Genomic DNA, 17,914 nt, shown 5'->3' with positions numbered 1-17,914 from the left:
TTTGAAATTTAAGGCTGCTTAGGAGTTTACAGATAGTGTGGCCTCTTTGTTCTGCAGTAAGAGTCAAGATGCTACTTTAAAACCTTTGCTGTCTTCCTTCCCCACCTTGCTCCTGAGTTTTAAGTGGTGGCTGCACCAGAGATGTCTCTCCGTGGAGCTGGTCCTTATTGCGTTCTCATGTGCTTTTTCTGGGAATGTTCTGCACATGCTGTCCGGATGCAGATAACCGGAGGTGCAGGGTTCGTGGGCTCCCATCTAACTGACAAACTCATGATGGATGGCCACGAGGTGACGGTGGTGGACAATTTCTTCACGGGCAGGAAGAGAAATGTAGAGCACTGGATTGGACATGAGAACTTCGAGCTGATTAACCACGACGTGGTGGAGCCCCTCTACATCGAGGGTAAGTGAAAACAGCACCTTTTTATCATTCAGAGCTCTGCAGGTGGCCTCACCAGAGCCGTGGGATCCCCAAGGGTAAGCTGTCTGACTCAGCATGTTGAATGCTATGTTGGGTTTTATTTTTGAAATGTCTCACAGTGTATGAAGTGCTGTCCTAGTCTTTGTGATAAGGAGTGGTTATAACAGTGTGAATAGCTGTCTTCTCTCCTACATGGCACCCTTGGTCCTGGGCCTCGTGGACCTATTGAAGTGCCTTCCCGTAGTACACATCTGCTATGATCTGACTGTTTGTGTCCCCGCAAATTCGTATGTTGGCATCCCAAGCACCACGGTGATGGTATTAGGAGGTGGGGACCTTTGGAGGTGATTAGTTCAGAGCCTTCACAAATGGGAGTAGTGTTCTTATAAAAGAGGCCTCCGGGAGCCCCCTTGCCCTTTCCACTGTGTGAGAACATGGCGAGAAGATGCATATATGAACCAGGAAGCAGATTCTCACCAGCACCCAGTCTGCCAACACCTTGATCTTGCTCATTTGATAGAAAACCAGTGGTTCAATGTACATTTCTTTGATTACTAAATATGGTTAGACTTTTACATGTTAATTCATCAAAGAAACATGAATGGTTTTATTAATCCATTTTGAAAATATTCTTTTAGTATGCATTCTTTGTAATAGGAATGTTAACTGTTGGGCTTGTATTTAGCATTTTTCCCACAATGTAGTTTTTACCTTTTTGTTTGATTGAAATTGTGTAACATAGTATCATCTGTTCATATCCCTTTTGCTATTTCTTCTGTTCTCTTTATGCTCTAACCATTCCAAGATTAGATAAATATTTAATTGAATATTTAGAAAACAGCCATGGTGTTCTTTTGTTGGTTTGTTTTTTGCCTCATTTTTAAACATTCAATTATGTAATATATTTGGGATTCATTTTGGGGTGAAGCTGTAGTTTTTGTACGGTAATTTTATAAAGTGTAACAAGCCATGTAGATTATAGATCAGTGGGCTCACTCTCCTCTTGGACTTCCTCCTGGGATCTCTGTGTGGTTAACTGAAGTCATGCATGTGACAGGGTGGGATTCTCACAGTGCCCTGCCAAGATGCCCCTTCCCAATGTTCAACCAAAGATGCTAAGTGCTGCTGTGACAGGAGTTTGCTGATGGAATCATGGTTATGAACCAGCTGGCTTTAAAATACAGATGATCCCGGATTATCTGGGTGGGCCCCCACATAGTCACTTGAGCTGTCAAAGGCAGCAACAGAGAATGGAAGAGTCGGGTAGAGAGATTGGATAGAAGAGATATCATGGGGAGACCAGACAGAAGGGAAGCTGGAGAATGTGTGAGCTACCTGACCTACCCTCGCTGGCTTTGAAGGAGCCATGAGCCAGAGAGTGTTGGCGGCCTCTGGAAGCTAAGAACGGCCCCCTGCTGAGAGCCTATAAGGCGACCTCAGTCCTGCAGCCTCAGGGAACTGAATTTTGCCATTATCCTCTGAAAACAGCAACACAGCCCTGCTGGCACCTTGATTTCTTCTTGGGGAGAGGCAGAGCCGAGAACCAGCTAAAACCAGCTGAGCCACTGTGTCTGGTCCTGTATACCTGTCAGGTTGTGAATGGTTATTTTTTGAGCCTGTAAATTTGATTAGGCAGCAATAGAAAACTACCATGTGGGCTTAACACAGTACTGGGCCCTCATTTCACTAAGTGCTCTCCAAATGCTACCTTTTAATATTATTACTCTCTTATCTTTTTTTGCACATGGCAAGAAACATTTATTTTATGACACTATTGTTTATGAATTTCAGTGCTACTGAGAAGCCAGAACTTAGTAAAAATGGTGTTTTAATAAGTAAATTATCTTCTTTAACTGCGAGGTTTGATACCAAAGCTGCTGTAGGCCATTTCCACCAATTCTGTGACTGTGTGTAGAACATGCACACACACATACAAATAACATGCATACCCACACACTGAATGAAGTCATACAATAAATGACTGATGCTTGGTCCTTTGCTCGGAGTATTGCGTTCCCTCAGTTGACATTTATGTTGGGAGAGCATGAGATGCTTCTCTGCCTCCATAGTTTGAAGCCTGTTTTTTACTTTCTCCTTCAGTGGGTCCTCAACTGTAGCATCAGGTCTTCTGTGTGCTTGATAATTTCCCCTTGCTCCCCCTCCATCTCTTCACTCTTCCTGCCCCCCCCCCCCACAATGCCCACTTCATCCAACAATGCCAGAAGATACCTTCCTTTTAAGCTCATATGGAACATTCTTCAAGATTGATCACATTCTGAGCTATAAAAGACACCTCAACCAACTTGAAAGAATAGAATCCTATAAAGTGTCCTCTCAGACCAGGGTGGACTTACACTAGAAATTAGTAACAGAAAGATATCTGGAAAATTACAAAAATATTTAGTGACAAAGCAACAGACTTCTACGTACCATATGGGACAAAGGAGAAATCTCAAGAGAAATTAAAAATACTTTGAACTAAATGAAAGAATTAGGTTTCTTGTTTATATATTTGATAAAGAATGAGATGGAAGAGAATCTGAAATATTTTTCTCTTTTCAAAATAATCTTTTTTCCTGTTGAAGAAAATAATACATACATGTTAAAGAAAATGTAGAAAACTATTTTGCAAAGCAAATAGAAAATTATTTTTAATTTTTCTATAAACTGTTGAGGAAGTTGGGTGGGCATGGTGGCTCACACCTATAGTCCCAGCTCGTTGGGAGGCTGAGGCACGTGGATCACTTGATCTCAGGAGTTTGAGTCCAGCCTGGGCAACACAGTGAAACCCGGTCTTTGCCAAAACTCCAAAAAGTTAGCCGGTGTGGTTGTGCATACCTGTGGTCCTAGCTATTCAGGAGGCTGAGGCACGAAAATTACTTGAACCCAGGAAGAGGAGGTTGCAGTGAGCCAAGATAGTGCCATTGTACTCCAGCCTGGGTGACAGAATAAGACCTCATCTCAAAAAAGAAAAACAAAAAACTGTTGAAGCTAACATCCAGTTGTTTTCCTAAATGTGATTTTTTTCAAATTAAAAACATGCTTGCTAGGCAATATGGTTATATGGTTCCATTATTTTAAAAAATAAATAAGAGATGGCCAGGCGTGGTGGCTCATGTCTGTAATCCGAATACCTTGGGAGGCTGAGGCAGGTAGATTGCTTCAGCCCAGGAGTTCCAGACCAGCCTGGGCCACATGGCAAAACTCTGTCTCTACAAAAATTAGCCAGGCATGGTGGCGTGCACCTGTAGTCTCAGCTACCCAGGGGGCTGAGATGGGAAGATCACATGAGCCCGGTGAGCCATGACTGACTGCACTGAACCAAGACTGCACTGAACCATGACTGCACTGCATTCCAGCCTAGGCAAAGGAAGACCTTGTCTCAAAAATCAATACATAAATGATAAACATAATCATGGAAAAGATAAAACTGTAAAGTCTCCCTCTTGCCAGTTCTCAGCTGTCCTCAGGACACAGCTGTTGGTCCTTTCTTTGTATTCATATGCAGGGTCTGTATGTGACCCAGCTAATACAGATAGGTATTTGTAGTTCTCCCTTTTTATAAATTTATTATGTATTGTCCTTCATCTTATTTTCTCCCACTTACTGTGTCCTGGTGATCTTTCTATATCTTACAGAGAGCTTTTTTGGCAGCTGCTTAGTGTTCTGTTTTGTTGCTATGCTAGCTAGACCTCTTTGCAAAGACACGGATTTTTCACCCTCAGCATTACTTGTTAGCAAGTTGCCTTCTTATGAAAATATTGAAATTTCCTTAGTCCCGTGCTGTTAGATCTCTAGGTTGATTGCAGTTTGGAGTCATCGTAAACCATGCTTCAGAAAGCCACACATCTGTGTCTCTGTCATCATTTTCATAGGACACTGGCTTTCCCAGGGTCCTGCTATAGAGCACCTGTGGTTCCCTGAAATGCTGTCGCAATTTACTTTTCTACCATCTGTGTAAACGGGGATCTTGAGACCAGCATTTCCATGGGAAACAGGAAAAGGCAGAAATGTGCATTGTGTCATGGGAAGACCAGTACTGGGAACTTGTGGTATCTCTGGTGAAGAGGTCCAGGAAAATAAAAGAAAGTGACTATAGCTAACACTTAACCATATTCCAAGTGCTATTCTAATCCCTGTTTATGGTTCGGAAGTTTAATTATCTCAGTACTGGTGTGAGATAAGCAGCTATTTTCCTCATTTTATAGGTGAGGGAACCGGTGCATGGAACCCTTTCCATTACCTGCCTTTTACCTGGATGCTCAGTTCCTGTGGAGGGTCAGGGGGCACCAGGAGAGGGAAGACAGGAGAGCCGAGCCATCAACCCTGGGAACCCACCCTAGAGAGGGGGGGTAGAAACAGGGTTTGCCAAGGGGATTGAGTCAGTGTTGATGTAGACATTTAAAGCATGCAGCTCTGATTAGAATATTTTTGTTGAAGTATCATTTAGAATTTTTTTTTTCTCAACTTTCAGTTTATATTGCAAATGTAAATAAAACGGCAGTGGTGTCTCTTGGAGACCGCCCTCTGTTTCATTTGGACCTGTGGGGGCTGCCTGTGGAGCAGCCCAGGATGCTGGAAATGCTTTCCCCTGCTGTGGCTTCACAGGGAAGGTGAGCCCCTCTGTCAGAAGCCAGCAGCACTGGCAGGCAACCCCAGCTCCCGGGGGCTAAGCCAGTCTCTAGCGTGTGCAGCCTTTGTCCTAAGTAAATACATTTGACATGAACTCAAGGCAAAATCTTGCTCTTTTGCTTCTTTGTGCTGAGAGAAATTTGGTCTTTATACTTTGAGAAGTTCTGTGTCTTCTTCATTCCTGTTTTCCATCCTAAATACTGCTGCTGGAGACAAAGGCTAGGGCCATGCTGTGGGACTTCACATTGCAGAGGGGGACATCTTGTTGGGGAGAATTTCTGCAAGGCCTCTGACTCAGAGTGTAGCAAAAGAGAATTCTACTCCAAGTGTCTTTTATGTTGGGAATTTAATATATGCTAAATAATCAAGTGAGTTCACAGAAAGAACTAACCCATTGTTTTGCATTTTAGTGTCTCCATAGTCTTGAGTTTCACGGTGTAAATCCTTAACTGGCCCTTGGCAGTTTCGTAGAGCGTGGGCGCTGTACAGAAGGAGGCTTGACACAGACTATGTCACAAACTTAAGACAAAATTTAAAAAGCAAATCAGCAAAGGAGTGGAAGCTGCAGTCAGTTTTTATGTGGATTTCCCCTTTGTCCCCTTTGGTAGAAGAAAATGCTTGATTTCTCCGATGCATTCTGAACAGCGGTTTTGGGTTATCCTGAGTTGTTCTCGTCCTACAGTGATTTTTTTTCTTCCCTATTTATGTGTCATTTATGTGGGTTTCAAGCACAGTGAAATTCAACCTAAGACCCTATAAAGGAGTTCATTTGTGGTTTGACTGGCTGGGTTTTTCTGGTCAGAATTCACAGAAGGGTGGAGTCAGTCACAGCTGTCCCCTCACCCGGCCTCTTCCCAACATAGAATTCTGGTAGGAATGCTGCTCATCATTAATTGGAGCTCTTTTAGCCTCATTTCTTGAGACTTCTATTTTTCTAGCTGAGCTCCCGGCACGTGGCCTTGTAAATGTGTGAAAGGTTGTGGCAGGGTCTCTTAGCGGTCAGCATGGAGCGGCTGTGTAGGCATCCATTAATGGGCTGCCTTTCTGTCCCCCTTTGACTTCTTCTCCCCACCTCAGCTTGGATTTTGAAATGTCAAGCTCATTCTTGGTGCACTCTGAACTGCACAGTTGATACGTTCTGAGGGCCTTTGTCCTGGGCTGTGAGGGTTAACTTTGCTGCTTTATTTCCATTCCAAAGCCGGTTGTTATTAATGTTACTTAGTGTTTACCTAGCACCTCTCATTGCCAGTTGTGTGTCCCTGCTCTGAATTTCCCCTTTTCTCTGCCTTTCAGAATTTCTCGCCAGATTATTTAACCAAAAGACTCTCATGCAGTGCCCTTTTTAGGATAGGAACTGGAGTTATTGTTAATGTTATAGGAACAACACATTCTCAGAGGAGAGGGGGTGGTGGGAAACTGATTTTCATAGAGTTTTCAGGTTACTCTCAAATGGGAGGATGCAGCAATGCCGCTACTTAACTGAACATCTCGACAGTTTAATAGGGCAGCCCTCAGCCTTCCAGAGCAGCAGTGGGGCCTACCTGTCCAATGAGGATGGAAAAACCCCTGTTTACTCTTCTCTCAGCTAACTTTTGTGGAGCCCTGTTCCCAGATTGGCCTGGGCCAGAGCACTGTGGAGGGATGTTTGTTATAAATGGAAGGTTTCCAGGCCCTCCTGGAAATCCTGAAGCGTGAGACCTGCAGTGGGCTCAGAAGTCTCTATTTGTGGGTGCCCAAGGTGACCGAGGGGGCCTCCCCTCCCTGCAGAGGCCACACTGTGTGGAGAGCGTTAGGAAGGGAAAGGCCTGCGTCTTGTGCTCAGCCAGCTCATCGTCTAGTGAGAAAGGCATGTGTGAATCTCCGGACAAGGCAGCGCTGAGCCATGGAGGACTAGTGGTGCAGACAAGGGATTATTTCTGACCAGGGACAGGGAGAAGGTTTCCCACAGACAGCCTTCCCCCCTCCTCTGCATTGAGCTTTGAAGAAGAAAGCCAGGACTGGAGCAAGTGAGGAGGATGGAAGAGTGCAGGGTTAATGGTAGTGGCTTTCTGTTTGATGTCAGGGAAGTATCCTGTACTCTCAAGGCACACTTTTTCCCTCCTAGCCTTTAATGCTGTTTCCTGTCTTTCCCTGCATCCCTTGTCACCTCAAGAATAAAAATAGTGATGAATAGTTTGTTTTGTAAGATCAGAACCCATACAGAGTTGTTTACACTCTCTCTGAGGAACGTAGGATGACCCCGTCTATGTAAGCAGAAATGTCTGTGTCTGTGGGTATGAGTCAGGTGGCAGCAGGCCCCAGGTCTAGCACACCTGAGTGGGCTCCGTGGTATCATACTCAATTCCGAAGGTCTGGCTAGGCTCTTTTGTTTTGTTTGTTTGAGATGGAGTTTTGCTCTTGTTGCTCATGCTGCCCTGCAGTGGCGCAGTATTGACTCACTGCAGCCTCCACCTCCCAGGTTCAAGTGATTCTCCTCGCTCAGCCTCCCAAGTAGCTGAGATTATAGGCAGCCGCTACCATGCCCAGCTTTTTTTTTTATATTTTTAGTAGATACGGGGTTTCACCATGTTGGCCAGGCTGGTTTCAAACTCCTGACCTCAAGTGATCCACCTGCCTAAGCCTCCCAAAGTGCTAAGATTACAGGCATGACCCACCGCACCTGGCCCTCATTTGGTTTTGAATTTGGCACGGTCCTGCTCCAGGGTGGCAGTGGGTATGAGAAGGCATCTTCAGATGAAGGTGTTTCTGGGGTTAATGGTCTGCTGCTTATACCTGCAGCCCTTGAGCTTGGAAGCAGGTGTATGGAAACTGACCCAGTCTGTGCTGGTCCTAGCTGGAAGCTGCAAAAGATAGCTTGGCTTTAGAATTATGGGATTTTGTGAGAACCGATTTTTAAAAACTATCATGTTAAATTACAATTTGTATAGCAGAATGTTAGTTTATCTTTTATTTTTAGCTGTTTATTAGCTCAGAATAACTTGTGGGGGTAAGAACAGCAGTCACAGGATTACCTTTTACTTGGACAGATCCCTTCAGTGAACTTGAATCTTGACAGACCATCAATAATTTTAAAGATTTTGTGTTTTCTTAGTTCTCTTTACAAAAAGATTTTTCTTTCCATACGCATTGGTTCCATTTTTAAATAAACTCACTAGTTTTCAGACTTGGCTTTCAAATGTTTATATATATATATATATATATATATATATAATGTACATGAAGGTCCAGTGTCTCCCAGCCTGCTTCAGGGTGTTGAGGACCCAGGCATTGCCTCACTGGGTGACTAGTGCACAATCAGGATTGATTGAGAACCTCCAGACTGATCTGCTGTGGCTCAAGGGCTTGACATTCAGCTCTTCCATTCCCAGGACTGGGAAAGGGAGGACAGCAGTAGTCCGCTGGTCAGGAGGAGCCCGGAAGGCCTGGCAGAGGGGCACCTGCAGGTCTTCTTACACATCCATGTGTAAGGGAGGACTCATTTTGGCAGCAGAGCTTTCAGATCCCTGTTCCTTACTCTCCTATGGATGGTGGATCTGTTTCCCCACCTGTGGCTAAAGTAGGATGGCATTATGTGGACTTTGTCTGGAAGGATGGCATTCCTTCTGTGTGTTTGTCTGTTGCTGCCATTCCACAATGAAAGGTTGGTCCCTGAGGATTTCTCTGCTGTGTGCAAGTGTTAACCTGACATGGATCAGTGCTGGAGGGCTGTGGATAGTGACATTAAAGTGAATGCCTGTGCAGGAGGGGCTAGGGCTTGTGTGGAATCTGAATTGCTTTGCCATTCATGACTTTAAACACCTCCTTCCCTACCTCCCCATTCGTCGAAGGGTCTGGTTTTATATATATAGGATGCATAAAAACAAAAGGAAAGGCTACTTTCTCCCATTGTTTTGTGTCTTTGCTTTTAAGTCATATTTGCCTCACAGACTTAAAAAAAAAAATCATGCTTAATTCTGTGTCTGAAAAAAACAGTCTTCCTTCTGATTTGAATGTTTTATCTGGGACAAATATTTCAGAAAACAATCAACTCAGTAATTGAATTGACTCTGATTACATGAGAACATACTGAAATGACTGACCCAGCACATGTTTTTGTTTCCAGATAATTAGACTATTTTTGTTTAACATGTTTCTAATTACAAATGTAAATTAGTTTATGTAAAGAATAAGATAACTTGATTTCAGTGAAAGATATACTAATAACTTTATTATACACTATAACTCCTAGGAGGTCAGAATTCTTTTTAGCACTTTTTTCTTTTAAGTAATAGCCTTCTGTTTTGTCTCCTTTAGTTGACCAGATATACCATCTGGCGTCTCCAGCCTCCCCACCAAACTACATGTATAATCCTATCAAGACATTAAAGACCAATACGATTGGGACATTAAACATGTTGGGTAAGTTGTCATTTTCTTGTTTTTTGGCTCTTGTTGGAGATATTTTAGATGATTACAAGCATAGGCCATTGAATGTTCTACTAGAGTTTGATCTGGGTGTTGCCCCCCTCCCTTATCACCTTGCCTGTGGTATTGGCAGTTTTGCAGTGTTATTTCAGTGTGACTTTGTCAGCAGAATATGCCATAAAAGAGATGGTCTAACTTTCATGCATTGTAGTAATCAGGCTGCAGCACCCTGGTGTAGATCCCCTGGGAGTGACCACAGGCTCTTCATGTGACCAACCACCCAGCCTTCCCCACTCCTCGCCTCTGAAACCAGTTGAATGCCGAGGATAAGTGGCATGCCTCATGCTGGAAAGAGGCACTGGTGACTCTGATCCCGAGGTTGGGTTGGCATGACCTTACACACAGGGGTGATTCAGTAGCGCTCCTTGAAGAAGTGGGTGGAGATGTCTGTATGGGGTGTTATCAAGACTGAGTACCTGTCCTAGATTGGACCTCAGGTTTCGCATTCATGAAAGATAGAAGAGAGAACATTGTTAAGGGTGGCCATATGTGTATGTTCACAAATGACATACCTTAGATTTATAACTGTGGGTAATATGCACATATTAATGTTTAAAATTAGAGGTGTGCTTAAATTTGGCACAGTTTATTAAAAAAAAAATCTAGGAGTTCTGATTATTTGCAAAGTGGAAGAAAGGAACCACTTTTTAAAATGGCAAGTAAATGATAGATTTAAGTATAGAAACATTTAATACAGGTTCTACAAATAGACTTGGGAAAGACTGCACTAAAGTTTAATTTGAACAAAGCATGGAGTCAAGGGAGTGAAAGGACAGCCAGAGATTGGTTTATCTCTTAGGCCAAATATTTTAGGGTGTTGTACTAGTCAAGGTTCCACAGAAGAACAGAACCGATGGGATGTGTAGAGATTTAAAGAGATTTGTTACAAGGGATTGGCTCACATGAAGATGGAGGTCGAGAAGTCCCACCATCTTCCTTCTGCAAGCTGGAGACCCTGGAAAGGTGGGGGTGTAGATCAAAGGCCTGAGAAGTGGAGAGCCAAGGACAGAAGATCGATGGTCTACATAAGTAGTTGGCCTTCCTCCATCTTTGTGTTCTAGTCAGGCCTCAAAGGGACTGTATGATGCACCCACATTCTGGAGGGCTATCTGTTCTTCACAATCTACAGATTCAAATGCTCATCTCTTCCAGAAACACCCTCACAGACGCCCCCAGACATAATGTTCAGCCAGCTATCTGGGCATCCCATGGCCTCAGTTGACACATAAAATGAACCATCACAAGGGTCACAAGAATGTTTGGAGTAAGATGATTCATTCTTCCAATCTGGAAAGAGCTTTATCTTTTTTGTTACTGTCCCCTGATCTGGTCACTAGACAGAACAGGGTGCTGCTGCTTCTGCTTAGAAGTGTGATGCCTTCTTCTTGCCATCACAAGTGCCCGCCCCTCCCTACACTCTCTCTGCCCTGCCCCCCTCCATCATACCAAAACTAGACCATAGAGGAAAAGCCCATCATGCACGTGGTGTTTAAAGAGATTCCATTTATTCTTCCGATTTAGGGGATGCAGTCACTGTTCCCGTGGGTCTTGTCACTGTGGGGCAGATTCAGATGGGGTTACACTCAGGCTGTTCTGCACTCGGCGCCCCATGGAGACAGGGACTGCTGAATGGGCACAGGCATCAGTGATACCTGGTAGGAAAGGCTTCCAAAGAGAGGCCTCAGCAAAATGCTATTAAAGGCAAACATGACTCGAGCTATGGCTTGAACTATAACTGAGATTGAATGTGGAGGCCTCACAGGAGTGGTAAAGAGTCTTCCAGGAATGATGTTGACAAAAGGTGAAGGGAGACCATTGGTAGGCTGGAAAGAAATCCAAATGGGACTTTGTATTCGGAACTGAGAGGAGCTTTCATTAACCATCTTATGATGCCATGAACTTTGCCTGGCTTCTTCTTTCCCCTATGTAACTTCCCCATCTCGCAGACCCTGTGCTAGACTTCTTCCTCTAATGAAAGCTTTTCGTAACACACAGATACTACAGCAGCAGGATAGCTTCCTTGGCTTCACTCTCTGACAGTTGCCTCCTTGGATCCTGCCTAAATCATTCTATGAAAATGATACAGAAATATTCCTGGTTTCAAAATCTTTAAACTCAGTTGTTTTTGAAATACAATACATTGCATTTGTGATGTGTGTATTTGACCAAAGTTCAGAGAAGACAACTAGGAAGACCTCAGGTAGAGGAATATAAAATGCACAGTTACTCTGGAAAACCATTTGACACTTTCTTAAAAAAACTAAACACACTTATCATATGACTCGGTAATTGTATTCTTGGGCATTTCTCCCAGAGAAATGAAAATTTATGTTCACACAGAAACCTGTATGAATGTTCATAGCAGCTTTATTTGTAGTGGTCAAAAACTAGTAACAACCAGAACGTCCTGTATTAGGTGAATGATTCATAGCAGTGCATATATCCTCTGGAATTTTACACAGCAAGGGATTAGGAAGGAACTGTTGATAGACACTACAGCTTGGATAGATTTTGAGAGGAATGTGCCCAGTGAAAAAATTCAGTCCCAAGAGGTCATGTTCCAATTATGTATCATTCTTGAAATGACATTATAGACATGGAGAATGGATTAGTGGTTGCCAGGGGTCAGCGACGGCGGGGAGGCAGAGAGGAGAGGCTATAGAAGGGCTATGTGAGAGATCCTGGTGGAGATGGAAATGCTCTATCACTTGTATCAGTGGGATGTCTGTTTCAGTGGAAATATTCACTGATCAGATCTACGTCAGTGTCCTGGTTGTGACATAATCTAGTTTCGCAAGTTCTATCATTGGGGGAAACTGTATAAAAGATACATGAGGTCCCTGAATTACTCTGTACAGTTAAATTTGAATGTACAAATATCTCAAAATAAAGAATTCAATCAGGAAAAAAGATTTCAGCATCCTTCATTTTGTTGTTACCACATTGTCAGACACGCTAATACCCCTGGTGCCCTCACACTAGAATTGTTCCACCCCACCCAGCCTCACCAAGAAGTGTGTATTGGTTGCATCTGCCTGCCTCATCTTGCTCTCCTAGCAGTGCTTTGTGGGCATGTGTTGGCCCCTGCTTTGTGTAGGGGGCAGAGCCGAGGGGTGTCCAGCACAGCCCCCCTGTAGTGTAGTGGCAATTGGGAAAGGAGTATGTCCCCCTGTACAGGGTTAGTGAAGGTCAGGGGGCCTCTTGGAGCCTCAAATGAACCACTGCATACTGGGACTCTGTGAATGAGTTTGGAAGACTTTGTGTACTTACTTGACCACCATAGATAAGAATGTTCTAGTCAGTTATATGTGAGTTGTCAGTCCAGGAAAGGGCCTCAGAGCAGCGTTCAGGAATGTGGCAGTTGCTTTGGAGAAGGTGCTGTTTAAGCTGAACCTCAAAGGAGGAAGGGGAATGGGTGGAGAGTTACCCAGACAGGGTGGCATGGGCAGTTACAAGAGCCCAGGACATGTTCAGGAAGTGGCAGGTGGACCATTGTGGAAGTTAAGGAGAGAAGGGCCTTGCCTCTGCCAACCAAGGTAAAGTTACCCAATAATATATTGGGTAATATTCTGTGGCAGAGGAGTCTTTACAAAACTCCTCAAATCACACTTTATGAAACTAACAGATTCTGCATTTGGCCTCGCCTACAAGTATTCAACAAAATACTAGCCTTCTGAGAATCCATTTGTGTTTTTCTTACTGCATTTGTTTTTTATTTTGGTGCCAAAGCAGATGCAGTAAGAGCAGATAATTGGATAGATAATTAAATGTCTTTAATACTAAAACATTGCTTAAATTGGCCAGCAAAAAATGTGCCTGCACATGTAAATTGAGTCTCTTTTATCTTGTCTTTGCTTTCTATAGGGCTGGCAAAACGAGTCGGCGCCCGCCTGCTCCTGGCCTCCACGTCCGAGGTGTATGGAGGTGAGTGGGGGCTCTCTCAGGGGATGCTCACTCCAGCCCTTGGACTGTTCTCATCCTGGCTCAGATGAGTCCAAGGTTCATTTCTGAGGAGGCCCAGCCTGCCCATCCTCCTCCTGTGCGCCCGGGTCGCTGAGCTCCTCCTCTGGGTGAGACAACTCTTGTTTGATCACATACTGTTGGAGGACTGTACCCTGTCACCTGGCCAATAAAGACCCACCATTTAATGACTCTACAGAAGCGTTTCTGCCACTCTGCTCTGAAAGCACCCCAGAAATCATGCTCTCTGTGGATCTTTTTACCTGTTTGGCTAGCACGTCATTTTTTTGTGTAAGTCATGCATGCTGTATGCCTGACCTCCTGAGAGCTCATGGACCAGCCTTTAGGCTGACCTTTAAAGCTTCCTGGGAGAAGAGACATGCACTGACTGCCTCCCCTGTTGTATAACGAGTTGTGGAAGAACTTTAAGCAGGTAGTGTCAGAAAACTCATGAGCTTGTTTTACCATGATGCAGCCTTCCTCTCTCCCACTGCCTGGAAAGGAGTTGAGGAGTGGGGACCAGGGGCTATATTTTCAATTTGTACTGATTTCTCTTCAGCCCCAAACCAGCTGGGTGTGCAAGGTTAGTAGAACTGCTTAGCTGATGCAGTGGAAGCCAAATCCTGGCATGGTGTAATTTTTCTATTTTACATTATTGTTGTGGACAAGAGAAGGAAATAAGAGGGTAAAATTGGAAGAGGGGTGTGTGTGTGTGTGTGTGTGTGTGTGTGTATTTTAAGAAAACTGAATAAAAAAATCATAGCAACAGAAAAATTCTGCTATATTCTTTGTAATCTCTATGAAAAGGTTACATAGAGATTATATATTTTATATCATAGTCTACTTTTTTGAAGTCCTGGGCAGTTGTTAATAAAAAAGCAGAGTGTGCCCCTCCCTACTTGTGGTATCTGTTGAGAGGGGCATAGTGACATTTCCCACACTGCTTCCCCTACTTGTCTCATTTATTATCTGCATGTCTGACAGGAGCCTGTGTTCCTTAGGCTTCCTAAATAATTGTAGAGTGTAATTTGTGGAAGTCACAGGTGTTCTCCTCTGACCTTGAATAACCAAAGTAAACTTTCATGGAGCATTTGCTTAACGTCTTAGCCTCACAGAATGCTAGAAAGGGGAGATGATCGAAAATTATTTTTGTATTAACAATGTAAGTTTTCCCTGTTTTTTCTCCACAATGATTTGTGAGGGAGCTTATTTAGAAGCTTGGCATCCTGGGCATTTCAGTCCAGACGGTGCCAGTCCAGGGACAGATGGGCGTACCCAGCCTTTTCTTTCTTGTCCTTTGACAAATTTATGACTGTCTCTTTTGGAGTGTAGCTTGCCCAGCTCTTGTCAAAGATCCTCAGAAAAAGGTCTGAGATCAATCATCTGATACATCTCTGTGAATTTAAGTCAATGGTTCCCTTCTCTCAGAAAGTATTTTCCTTAGAACTCTTCTCTCACTGAGCAGTGAGAAGTTTGCCCTTCTAAAGGGAATTTTAAACCACAGCAGCAGATACAGAGCCCTTTCTTTGCAGCACGCTTCTGCATTGCCACAGAGGCTATGCTGACCTAGAAGGATTGGCCGAGCAGATATCTGGCAGGATACCTGTCTGTTTACCTCCCTGCACCTGCTCAGGCCCACTGAGTCCCAAGTCAGACCTCAGGGGTAAGATAAACAAGATGGGAATTTGTAACAATGCTTTCTTTTTTTTGGTCCAGATTTCATGGCAAAGACTTAAACATTTTGTATCATAGTTGTACTCAAGTATGTATAAAATTCTTGGTTACTAAATATAATTAGGTGTTTATTCACATTCCAGAAATATACTTGTGTGAAAAAAAGAATTTGCTACGTGTGTTCTTCCAATAGTGTGTTTCCCTGGTACTTCTTAAAGTGTGATTGATGTACAAGCTGGAGAAACAGGAATTGGGAGTGTAAAATGTGTGCTAAAAGAACAGGCAGCCATTTGCCAGGAGACACCCCATCCCTCCACCTGCCCTACAAGAGCCTCCACGTTGTCTCATCATGGGTCCCAGATTTGTTCTGCTGATGGCACATGTCAAAGTCATAGTGTTCCAGAGATGCTGCGTTTTTTATTTTTTCAATAAATACATGTTTTGCTCCAGTTACCAGTTTTATAAGTATAAAACAAAACCGTGTAGCTCTTCACATAGATTCTATTTCATTGTAATTTGTGTAGCACTCTAAAAGTTAAGAACAATTTGCGGAAGAGAGGGAAGACTTAAAATTGGGAGACTTGATCTTTTTTTTCCTGTAAGTAAAATGTTGTCATTGCTTAATATCAGAAGTAAGACCATCATGTCCTACTGGAATTCAGAGAATGGACTGGAAACCTGAGGTTGCCTCTTGAATACATCGCTCCATCTCTAAGTGGGTCTTTCCAAAGTTCCCTTTTGCATCATAAATATGCATTGTTGATGTGAACTGGAAAAAGGAAAGATGAAAACAGTCTCGCTTTTCTTCCATCGTAGATCCTGAAGTCCACCCTCAAAGTGAAGATTACTGGGGCCACGTGAATCCAATAGGACCTCGGGCCTGCTATGATGAAGGCAAACGTGTCGCAGAGACCATGTGCTATGCCTACATGAAGCAGGTATTTCACCAGGGGCTGGGCTTGTGGTTTAGACATGCAGAGCACTCCACCCTAAGATGTAAAGTGCTGTAAAGGAATGAATGCCATGACTGATTTTGTCCGGGGATGGGTGTTTGGGAAGCCCAGTTTCCCAATATTATAAGTTAATGGTATTATCAACCGCTTTTTCCATTTGTCTCCTTATTTTAAAAATGATTTCCTAGAGATGAATCCTTGGGTTTGGAATACTGTTTTATGACAGTGAACAGAATGCTTCTTTGTTGCCAGTTGCTCACCAGCAGCTAAGAAGTGCCTCTTTTCCCGAAGCCTTCAAATCAATGGATCTTCTTTTTTTACTTTTCTATCAATTAATTGTAAAAATGGATTCGTTATTGCTGTAATTTGAACCTCTTTAGGAATTATTATCGATATTTATTTACTGTTATTTTATGCTGTCTTCATTATTCATTGTGCTGAGGTGCTTTTGCCAGGATATTTTATGTCACAGATTTGGTCACCCACATGTAGCAGAAATTGCTCACAGACCAAGAGGCCGAGGTTGCCACACTGGCTATGCTGCCGTGTGACTTCAAGACATGACCTGTCAGTCTCTCTGTTCTTATCTCTGACACAGAGTTCATGTAGCTTGCCCTGCAGTGCAGGAGCCAATGAACTGTGCAGAGAGGGGCCCCAAGGGTATAGACCAGGGCTCAGGATATCCCATTCATGCTCAGTGAATGTGTCCTTGGACTTGAGTCTGAACTTCTACATCCTCATGAAAATGCCCTCTGGTATAGTGGGACATGCAGGTAAATCAACGTGGCTGTGGAACATTGGTCCAGGACAGGCTGTTGGTAGATGCAGTGTCTGTCCCCGGGAGCAGTACTCTCAGGCCCAGGGTCCAGTCTGCAGGTGAGCTCAGGGAACAGTCGGCTGTGTGCTCTTTGGGAGGGGATAGTGTTGTCAGCATGCCCGTGTCCAGGAGTCTTCCTGACCATCTGCCTCAGGCCTCGGCAGAGCCCCCAGTCAGACATGTGCCAAGGGCCAAGTCGCCTGCTTCTGACCTCTGGTTCAGACTTAAATTGCCTTCCCTTCCCATGGTATCACAGAGGACAGGGCAGTGTGAAGCCACGTAGGCTCTCTGAGCGGTTGAAGAGAATGCCGAGGAGACTCTTTCTTATCATGTGCTTAATGAAATGCCAGCATTAAAGACTCATAAGTTAACCTTAGCTGTTGTAGATATTTAAACTTTTCTGCTTTATTTCTTAGCCAGAAGCAGAACTAATTGCCTTCTAAGCTACTTTAGTCTATTGGCATGTTATTATTCACTTACTCTAAGAAATGCTGATCAGTTTTAATAGGAACATGCTTTCATCATTTTGGGGCCCAGAATATCTTGACTCAAAAGTTTCAGATGATCTCCCAGACACACAGGACCACCTCTGTGTGCATGGGTACTTAGGAGTACTGACTAGAGTGTCAGGAGCACATAATTGCATTTTATTCTAGAATGTTTTCAGCAGTGACATGATTCTCAAATCTTTTTGCTTTCAGTCCTATGCTTGTATTTCTTGCCTAGTGAATTTTTATATAGGTAAAATTGGTGGGCAAATGGGACATTTTGATTGAGCTTTTAGTTTGAATTAAATGATTATTTGGCTAATGTGGTTGATAACTTTGTGAGTATACATATTACCTTAAGTATATGCTCATGATAGTTCTGCTATTTGGTAATAATAGAGGGAGCATTTCTTGAACCTTGACTGTATGCCAGGCACAGTTCTAGGGGCCTGGACTCCAGCCAGGGTCTGCATTTCGCACACATGCTAACATTGAATCTATTCTT

At 43.5% G+C, this 17,914-nt stretch overlaps 1 protein-coding gene across 4 annotated transcripts in view; it reads left to right on the top strand.

Moving 5' to 3' along the window:
* UXS1 (UDP-glucuronate decarboxylase 1) overlaps positions 1-17,914 on the top strand; it is a 91,866-nt gene that overhangs the window by 46,729 nt on the left and 27,223 nt on the right. For all 4 annotated transcript variants that reach the window (XM_017541106.2, XM_017541107.2, XM_017541110.2 and 1 more), the window contains exons 6-9: positions 223-403; positions 9,347-9,451; positions 13,382-13,441; positions 15,968-16,089. In XM_017541106.2, the coding sequence (XP_017396595.1) occupies positions 223-403; positions 9,347-9,451; positions 13,382-13,441; positions 15,968-16,089 (468 nt within the window). The remainder of the gene's footprint in view (positions 1-222; positions 404-9,346; positions 9,452-13,381; positions 13,442-15,967; positions 16,090-17,914) is intronic.

Source organism: Cebus imitator, unplaced genomic scaffold (genome assembly GCF_001604975.1).
Source record: "Cebus imitator isolate Cc_AM_T3 unplaced genomic scaffold, Cebus_imitator-1.0 Scaffold131, whole genome shotgun sequence".
NCBI lineage: Eukaryota > Metazoa > Chordata > Mammalia > Primates > Cebidae > Cebus > Cebus imitator.
Note: the sequence above shows the minus strand (reverse complement) of the source record. Positions and strands in the feature narration are given on the sequence as shown.